Source organism: Poecilia formosa, unplaced genomic scaffold, assembly GCF_000485575.1.
Source record: "Poecilia formosa unplaced genomic scaffold, Poecilia_formosa-5.1.2 Scaffold74, whole genome shotgun sequence".
Lineage (NCBI taxonomy): Eukaryota > Metazoa > Chordata > Actinopteri > Cyprinodontiformes > Poeciliidae > Poecilia > Poecilia formosa.
Window position 1 is genome coordinate 333,764 of NW_006800013.1, and position 10,006 is coordinate 343,769.

The window sequence follows — 10,006 nt, forward strand, 5'->3', positions numbered from 1 at the left end:
AGTACCTATCAAAAGCCATCAGTGCAAATATAAAAGAATTTACTGAACCCAAATAATGAACAAGGTACATCTGGACAAAACCAGCAGTAAAAGAAATTCTCCCTGATTGAAACCAGTATCTACTGATGATTTTAGGTAAAGTTGTTGTGCTGAAGAGAAGGTCACAGGCAGACACATTTAAAATGATGTAGTACACTGGTTTATGAAGACTCTTGTTGGTTGCAAATAAGAAAAAAACTGCAGCATTTGCTTTCACAGTTACCACATAGACTAAGAATAATACAGCTGAAGCGAGACCGTAATATTGTGGATGGAGTCCAGGAAAGCCAGTTAGTATGAATTCAGTTACTCTGCTTTGATTCCCCTCTGACATGATCTCGAAGAAAATACCTTTAAAAACTGAAAAGCGCACAATAGATCAAACTGAATCCTTATTTGACATAAAAAAATGCAGTAATAGTGAATTAGTTCTCATGTAGCTGATCACAAATTATTGTTCTGTTGTAAACTATTCATAGTATTACTATTGATGTCAATTTTGATATCCTTGTTTACTACTTTTATTCTGCTAAGTTATGGGTTGTCATTCTAATAAATACATTTAGATGGCTAAATTTGTATTTAGTTCCTTCATTTCACACGTACCTTTCACAAAAGTTGCACCAACGTTCTCTGATTTCTCAACAGGTGGTTGTCTGCTTAAAACCCTCCTTCAATATACCTTTTAATGCAGGTAGAGTTATTGTTCAACCTCTTTGCTTTCTCTAAGGATTTCTGATGTTTTCATTTTAGTTCTCATTTGGGTAATAGTTTTCAACTCTAACTTGAACAAAGGTTCATATTTTATTGATTATCATTAAAGTAGATGTGATGTGTTTCAGTTTAATGAAAGTTTGCATTCATTGGATCCCTGAAATGTAATCAAAACATAAGACAGTAGGAAGAATAGATATTTATATTTATAGACATCATGAGAATGGTGGACAAAGCAACTGATGGACACATAGTACTTTTGAGATATTTCCACTGCTTATTTAACTGCTTTCTCACAACAAAAATATGTATGACTACTCTTAATTTTTAGATACTTACAAGGAGCTGTACAATTAACCATTTTTATTAACTTGCTGGGTATTTTTGAAACATTTGCATAGAATTAAAGCCTTCCTAATCATTCATGGAATTTACATATGGTGTCTGGTATTTTACTGAACTCTTTCAAATACACCAGATGGTTTTCACAACTTGTCTTACTTTCCTCTGACTTGTCTGATACTTTCCAAAGTGTCAGGAAAGAACTTCTTCATTAAATTCTAGAAGATACCTTGCAAATACTTTTACAGATTTGGAGAAAGTATCTAATATATTCTAGCAAAGATTCAAAGGGTACGTGAAGAAAATTTAATTTCTTTTTTTATAGCTTCTGCCTGCACAATAATTTAGTATGCTTGCCTTATCAACTATAGAGGATGAATAAATATTTAGCTATAACTTCATCTGCCTAGCTATAAGCTCATCTGTGAATAAAAAAAGTAGATTTGTAAACTGCATAATGACTTTTTATGAAGGTAAACAAACACAAGGGGTAAAGTAGAAAAAAATCAGCAGCATTTTCTAATTGATGTTACCCAGCTTTTTGGACTTTTCCTTGGAATGAATATTAAAATAGTGGAGAGTGACATGAATTTGAAAACAAATCCCCAGAGAGGTCAATGGAGGTAAAACAGATTTAATAATGCTAATGGTTTAGGAATCCCACTAGAGTAAACAACTGTATTTTATGATAAGCCCAGTGAGTATTTAAAGTGATGTTAATAGAGGACTGCTAATATCCCCAGTGTTCAATAGAGGTCTCAGAGCATATGTTTCGTCTTACCTGAGCGGATTTTGTGAACCACACAGCTCCCAAGTCTATCTAAGTAATAAGTACAGAATGTGAACATTGTGAGAATTTTAAACTATCATAGCTTTACACATTGTGATTATCATTATTTATGAGAGCAATAGTTTTAGCCTACTAATGTAAGCATATTTCACTTTGTTGAAATGTTTCACTTCTTTTTCTTAGAGGTGTAACAATATAAAGAGAAAAATAGACTAATGCAACTATTTTGTGGGTTTGTTTTTTTTTTCAAATAATTTATTCAATTTTTTTTCATCTTTTTAACATTTTTTTAGAGATGTTTATTGAAGTTGAAATATTTTGTCACTCTCTACAAGTTTTCAATTGTTTGTGCCATGCGTCCACATGGAAATAGAGTATTTAAGGGAACTAAAAGAGTAAAACAGGTTGCAGAGTGAAAATTTCACCCTTGTATAATCATGTGGATAGCAAAAGTGCAATTTTGTGAAAATGCTAATCTTTTAGCCCACCTGTAACCTGACCTATAACTCCAAACACATCATACATGTAACACAAACAATGGTCGACTACATGTTCATGACATTGAACATGTAGTCTACACATATGTTGTTGTATTGACTGTTAAACTTGTGCAGGCTTTATATACATGTTCCATACTCTACTTTAAGCACCACTTACAGGAGTAAAAATTGTATTTTGAGGCATTCTTGATGTCTCTGTGTGGATGAAACTTTTTTGCAATGTGGGTGTTTTTTTGAAACTGACATTTTTTAAGAAAAACATTCCTCTGTATTTGTGACTAGGATGCCAGTGAATGTATATTTTGAATGTTAAGCATTTAAAATCTTTAAAAAAAGGAATTTCTTTAATACACAAATATGTAGCATAAGAAAAACTGTTTGTACAAAAGTTTAACAAGGACCAATGTTGCATAAGATTGTTTTCAGTTGAGAACTTTCTTACTCTCCTAAGATGCATTCTGGGGAAACTAGCACACTAATTACACCCTTGAGATGACGACTGGCATGAGACCTCAATTAGCTTCCTCATAACATTCATTTGTGCTGTTTCTTTTTTTGATTGTGTAAGGTTTGAAAACAAAACATAAAAACTTTGAACTACTGTAAACTCATTTATCACAAATTGAATAAGACTGCTAAACAAGAGGAATAAGGGATGAAAAAATATTTGGTAACACTTTATTTGAAGGGGGGTGAATAAGACTGACATGACACTGTCATAAACATGACATAACACCTGTCATGAACATGAATAAGCCTTCATGAATATTTATGACTGTTGTCATAAAGCGTCATTTGGTAAATTATGACACTTTTAATACAAAGTTGACATTATTCAAAATGTCTTTGTTATGACAACTTGACATTAACCAAGAAATCATTACTGTTTAAACTTTACCTTTAATAACATAAAGTTACCTGATTTTTTAAGTGCAATCAGTAATACAGCAGCAATTAGCAAGCATCTGGTGGAACTGCACATCTACTGAGATCATTAAACAAGCTACTTAATGAAATGCTGGTAAAAGTGATAATAGAGGAGAGATGTTATGATGACTTCCTTTTAAAGAGAAAGAGACCCAATTTCTAGGTGCTAAATTACATCAAGTTTATTTTAAGTCATAATGGATTTATATATAGCATTTTTTTTAATGTAAAATGAAGATAAGAGGGTTACTGGATTGTGCTATAAAATGCATAATATTGCCCCTTTAACATAGAAACTCTTGGACTGACAATTCTCTGAACAGAATAAACTGAACAAATTGACTTGACATTAACTTAACTGAATAGAAATGGGAATATCACATACTCCAAAAATGCCACAGGGTCGGTGTTGTTTTTTACTTGCTGCACATTATGAAAAATATTGGAAATTAAAAAAAAGTAACACAAAGACTATCATAACATTCCTGTAATGCTGTACTTTTAAAACAATGCATGACACTGTCTGTGAAATGACCAGCTATTTTTTTCCCCACTTATATTATGAATGTGTTGGAAGAGTAAGTAAAAAAGAAAGGATTTCATGTAAGGAATGGTTTATCTTTGCATTTTTACCACTCACAATTGGTGCAAACCTGCTTCATCTTTCACATAGTTTAGGTAATGACCAATGATAATTAAACATTTTGTGTTGGCTTTGACTTTTCCTCCAACTTAGAAATGTAGTGACTTAGGTTAGCAAAGTCTGGAGTCATTTAGCAGCCTGATGTGAAATGCCTATAAAAGTAATGCTTTTTACTGGGAAGAGGTCTAAAAGTCAGGCAAGCCTCCCCTTCAGCACAAATAACAAATGCCAGTGCTGCCACCTGCTGGGAGAAAAAGGAAACACTCAACTGTTCCATTTTGATCCAGCAGAAAATTTGTTCGTTTAGATCACTTTGGTGTTGTTAGAGTAATCTACACTTTAACAACACCAATGTGTTTTATAGCTGGAGATGCTATCTCTCATCTTTCCCAACAGAGGGCCGAAAGCTCATATTTTAGATTTATAGTTAGATTTTATGTCATAGTTAACCTTACATATTATGTATGTTTGCATGTAGTTGCTGTTAATTGTATTACAGATTATATATGAATTGTCACATTAGCACTGTAATTATGTATAATAATATCAAATTTCCCATAAAAATATCAACCAAGCAGTTAAAAGGGGGCTAGTCTGTCAAAAACTAACAGGCCACGTTTCCTTCCCTGTCCATCTCTGGTTCTAACAACTTCCCTTTTTAAAATTTTGTTTTAAGAGTCCAACTCTATTCACTATTTTATATAGATACAATTAGGCGCTTTACAAAAAATTCATTTCAGTTCAATTCCAGTTCATCCTAGTTTTCAAACAGAATTCAGATGTTTTGAATCTGCTAGTTCTTCCACATACCAGGCTGAATACCAAGGAGGATCGAACCATTCAGCCATTCAAGAATTTTGAATGCTGCACCACTACAGCTGTCCTTAGTTGATTATGTGGATATTTTTAAAAAGCAGTTAAAAACTTTCTTCTCTGAACAGACTTTATTTTAAATGTTTATGGCGACTGTGGGCAAATCCTGAGTTTTTGAATGAGTGTTTGACTCCGTGGGTAGGTTCGATCTCAGCTTCCTCTTGCCACAGGACGATGTGCCCCTGGGCAAGGCACTTAACCCCAAGTTGCCTACCGATCTACGCATTGGTGGATAAATGTGACTCTAGTGCAAAATGCTTTGAGTGGTCAAAATGATTGGAGCAGGGCTACATAAGTTCAGTCCATTTACCATTAATTTTTATTGTGTATTATATGTTGCTTTGTCATTTTTTCCATTGATTGTTGAGAAGGTCAGTTTTTGAGCAGAGAAGAAGCGACCTTGTTTCAATAAATTGCATATATATTTTTTAAATCAACATAACACTTTAGTCTTTTGAGAGATGCCTATCTCCTTTACTTTCAGAAAAATGTATTTGTTGAACGAATCAAATCTAAATTTGTTAGTGGTAAGAATAATTTAGAGTTTTACTGAATCTATTGTGTTGAATTTGTAACTTCATCTACGATAAATAAATAAAACCAACAAGACAATGTTATTTCAAAAGACTCTTTCAGACAACTTTATCCAAAGTTGTGAAACCAAATAGAGCTTGTTTACAGCATTGCATCACGACATCCTCTGAGGTTCATTACCAGGGAAAAGTACAGAGATGTCACTCTGGAGGGCTCACTGTGGCACATCTAGTGTTGCTTCTTTGTAAACAGTTAGGTCATTAACCTAATGAGCAAAGTTTATATGGAAACAGTCACCAAGTATTGGTAACCATAACACAACAGTTTTCTTTTCAAAGTACCAAAGTTCAATGAGAAGTTGATTCCCAAACTGGGTGATGACACACTCAGAGCCAGCCAATCAGATGATGAAAAGAACATAGTGCTGGCTGTTTGTCTTCATCAGTTCAGAAGTTATTGGCAAATAACACACCATTTGATTTCAGTTTAATTATTTTTGTGATTTTATGTTTTGTGGTATTTCCAGTATCCCGTTATACACCACATAAAACCTTTACAGTGAGGTGACACCAGTTCATTATTCAAACATTTAGGATTGTGATGTCCTGGATGACAAAGAATCTACAACAAATTCAGTTAATATAGCTGTTCTTGTGTAACATGTCATAATGCCCAGAATGTGCTGTATTACAAACTACTGATGGATATAATATTCAATTGCTGAAATACCCCAGTGATATACAAAATAAGAAGTATTAACTTTGTGATTTAGTTTTACATTCTATCTGATGATGCTTTTACACCTGTTCCCTGTGACACAGTAAAGGGTATTTCCATTCTACTTTTTTCTATTTATTCAAGGCTCTACAAAATAGATGGATTGATGAGAATCTAATTGGTGATTGACCTTATTAAATTAAGACTGCATCTGGCATCAAAGTAGACAAGCTACAGCAACTAAATTGAAACACCAATGAAATTAGGATTCGTATGACCTTCAACCATGTGAATCCATGGATCACATAGTTGCTTACATGTCTATTATTCATAACAACACCAAACATTTCGATTTTCACTTTCAACAGCTCATATTTGTTCATTAACTAATCAGGAAACAATAACATTTTCTTTTTAATTGCCCTGGACCAATCATAGTTAATATTATTAGTAATAGTAACAGCAGCATTACTATTGTTACTCTTTATACAAATGACATTTTTCAGCTCACGTCTTCTTATACTCCATAATTTGCTTTGCAAAAGCCTTCCTTGCATTTTGTAGTCCTAATGACCGTAAGAAGTGTAACATTTGTCCTTATGTGCAAAACATTGAAAAGTAGTAAAAGCTGAAAAATACCTCCATTCCTTTTATTTTTATTAGTTACGTATTTAAACAAAGACACCTGTTTAAAAGTTCAAATAGGTATACATCATTTAAATTTGCAAGCAAACATAACATGAAAATGCAACATAAAAGAGCTGTAAGCACAAGAGACCAGGTTAATTGAAAGTGTTAATAAAATGTTCAACATAGTAGGATGATGAAAACATTTTTATTGCACACTATAGCTGCACACTATAACAAAAAAGTGAATTAATGGACTAACATTGTTACAACAAACTTTACTAGGACACGGGCCCAGATGGATTGAACTTAAAGTAAATTTATGAACTGAATTACTCACAATAAATTAAAAAAAATCACACATACAAACTGAAATGTTTCTAAAATGCTGAACATATTTGTGGCTCTATTTTTTTTTTTTTACAATGATCACTCAAAGAAGGAAACATTCCCTGTACGTTTAGAATCATTACAAAAACTGATTAAATGCAAGTTCACACAACAAATAAAGCAGTTTTTCATGGAGACAGTTTGCATTAGCCACAGTTTAAGTAATAAACTATTCACAAAGAATATGTTTATTCTTGAAAAAGTTAAGCACCTTTTCACGAATTTCTTTTGTTTTCAATCCATAAATTATTGGATTTAATGTTGGGGGGAAGATTAATGTCGACACTCCCATAAATCTTCTTAAATGTGGTGAAATATTCTGCAGTCTGTAAGATATGATTGTAAAGAGGCCCAAGCACTCAAACAAAAGAAAAACAAAAAGATGTGTGGCACATGTCTGCAGAGCTTTCGCTTTGGTGTCCGACTGTCTGGATCTAAAACATGCAATAAGGATGCGAAGATATGTATAAAAAACCAGACCATTAGCTATCACTTGTGTAGTAGCACTTATAAAAAGACCATAGATGTTATTAATGGTTGTATCTTCACATACCAAAGTCAACAAACTTGGGTTATCACAGTAGGAGTGTGTTATTTCAGATCTACAGCGGTACAAACGCAAAAGAAGAATAAAAAGCACAGCTATTAAAACCACACAAGAAGACCAAACTAATATGATTATTTTCATAATGTGAGCATTAGTCATTACAGTGTTGTAACGCAAAGGGTAACAAATGGCGATGTATCTGTCATAGGCCATTGCAGTCAGGATGAACACTGAACCGGCTGCATAGATATGGATAAAAAAAGCTTGGATAATGCAAGCTGACAACTGGATCCTTCTGCTGTTTGTCATTATCTCCTTAATGAGGTGTGGAAAGAGTGCTGAAGAACCTATCAGGTCATTGATGGGAAGGTTCACCAGGAACAGATGCATTGGCTGATGCAAAGATTTGTTCAGCACAATGGTGAAGATAATGGTAAGGTTACAGAAGAGGATGATCATGTAGTTCAGGGTTGCAAAAAGGAATGCAGGGAAGACGCCTTCATGAGGGAGATCATAGCCTTTAAGCCTTAAGACATATGACATATTATGCATGATGTCCATCCTTTCAGTTTCTCAAAGTGTGAATAAAAAAAAAACAATTTAACAAGCTCTGAAGCTCTGTATTTACAATATGGCATTTACAAGAAAAAAGACATCAGAAGACTTCAGAAGAACGGACGGTGTTGGCATAAAGTAAAACCTTAAAATAACATTGATTCTGATAAATGTCGAAACGCTCCAGGTCTACAAACAATTCACATACGATTTTTAACTTTTTTACCACTTGAACGTAATTTCAAATAAATCAAGTGAAACAGCAAAATCACACAGTCTGTACTCATTCATAAAGCAGAGCACATTTTTGCATTGTTGCCTATTGACCAGTTGTGCTGATGTACAACTTTCTAGAACTAACTGGCAAGACATTGGAGGCAGTGCGATATTTATTTTCTATACAACTCCCATGGGAGTTACAGGATTGTGTTTTTTCTTACAATATGTGGTTAACAGGGTAACGGCCAGGGGTTAGAAACTATGTGTCGGCTAATTGTTGCTACTAGCGCTCTGTAATACATCCTTGAGGGTAAAAGTCTAAATAACCAGTGACCAGGATGTGTTGGGTCAACAGAAAGCTGCCCTTTTGCTGGCCATGTACTAGTCATGAGTAGAGCAAAGGTCAGTTCTGATAATCCTGTCTGCAGACCTGATTGTTCATTGCTGTTTGGACCTGTCCTGTTTTGTGATTGAGCCAAACCACACAGATGGGTAAACACAGAACATATTTATTTAGAAAATTGTAGATTGTAGAGTGCTATGGCTAGTATTAAATCCACATCTTTCTACTTTTCTTGACATCACATGTTTTCTAAAGATTAAGGACTAAACATAAGAGCTCTTGGTTTAATCAGACCTTTCATCAACTTAAAAACAAGTATTTGGGCTGTTTGCAATTAAACAATTAGTCTTTTTTGTTGAAGAGCATCATTGCATTTGAAGTTATAATATTTTCAACTCGGCATCAGTGGAGGTGGAGGAATATATCCAAGAATCAGTATGTTCATAGTTAATTAAGTTAGCAGAAGTTGGAAAGATTGGTCTTCTTGGGTCTTAAATGGGATACAGGGAAAAGCCGTAAGGGTCCAGAGACGTAGTTATCAGAAAACTGGAGGAAATTAGAGAAGGTAACCTCTGATGGTTAAAACAATTTTAAAAAGAAATCCAAATTTGACTAGCAGCAAATGTAACAGCTTTAGTACAAGCTTGAGTTTCTCTGTTTGAGCAATTCAATACTCTCACCACAGTTCCCTAGTGAATAGAATAGAAAGATATATTCTATTTTATTGTTCCACAGTGGTCAGATTCATGGTCTGTTCCCTTCAAGGGAAGGAAAATAATAAACAGACCATTACCAAAGTTCAATCTTCTAAAACAAAAGCATTTATTTTTTGTGATGCAGGAATACTTCAGACTCAGTTGACGTATATAGACCCTTCCATATTATTTTTTTTAATTTAACAACCACAAGAGGGCAGCATACTTCAAAGTAAAATGGAGAGGCTTATGTTTTCATGATTGAATGATGTAATGCACCTGTGTCAAACTCAAGGCCCGCGGGCCACATGTGGCCCGCCATGTCATTTTATGTGGCCCCACCAGCATTTTATAGGCCCATGATTGATTTAAAATAGGGTTTAAACACGAATTGACTACAAACTACATCTCCCACAATGCATTCCGATTGTTACCAGCTAACATTATGGCTTCTCGCCACTAGAGAGCAGCAGAGTCACCTCAAGCTGCTTATTGATTTTCCCAGCGAATAAAACTGAGACGTCGACAAGCTAACATCAAAACGTCCAAGA

At 34.1% G+C, this 10,006-nt stretch overlaps 2 protein-coding genes across 2 annotated transcripts in view; both read right to left on the reverse strand.

The window, feature by feature from the left end:
* LOC107836685 (olfactory receptor 2AT4-like) overlaps positions 1-429 on the reverse strand; it is a 1,050-nt gene extending 621 nt beyond the window's left edge. The window contains exon 1 of the mRNA XM_016673356.1: positions 6-429. Within this exon, the coding sequence (XP_016528842.1) occupies positions 6-373 (368 nt within the window). The 5' untranslated portion in view covers positions 374-429. The remainder of the gene's footprint in view (positions 1-5) is intronic.
* Positions 430-5,349: 4,920 nt separating this feature from the next.
* On the reverse strand, positions 5,350-8,543 carry LOC103140724 (putative gustatory receptor clone PTE01). The gene is made up of 2 exons (XM_007555985.2): positions 7,308-8,543; positions 5,350-5,409 (listed from the first exon to the last, which is right to left on the reverse strand). The coding sequence occupies exons 1-2, from the start codon at positions 8,202-8,204 to the stop codon at positions 5,350-5,352; spliced, it is 957 nt and encodes a 318-aa protein (XP_007556047.2). The 5' UTR covers positions 8,205-8,543.
* Between the last annotated feature and the right edge of the window lie 1,463 nt (positions 8,544-10,006).

Excerpts from the sequence above, each read along its gene's own strand:
- LOC103140724 (XM_007555985.2), bottom strand. The coding sequence starts at position 8,204 with ATGGACATCATGCATAATATGTCATATGTCTTAAGGCTTAAAGGCTAT. Across the intron at positions 5,410-7,307 it reads CAAAAGAAATTCGTGAAAAG|ATGAAGTTACAAATTCAACA; the intron begins GTGCTTAACTTT and ends TATTTATCGTAG.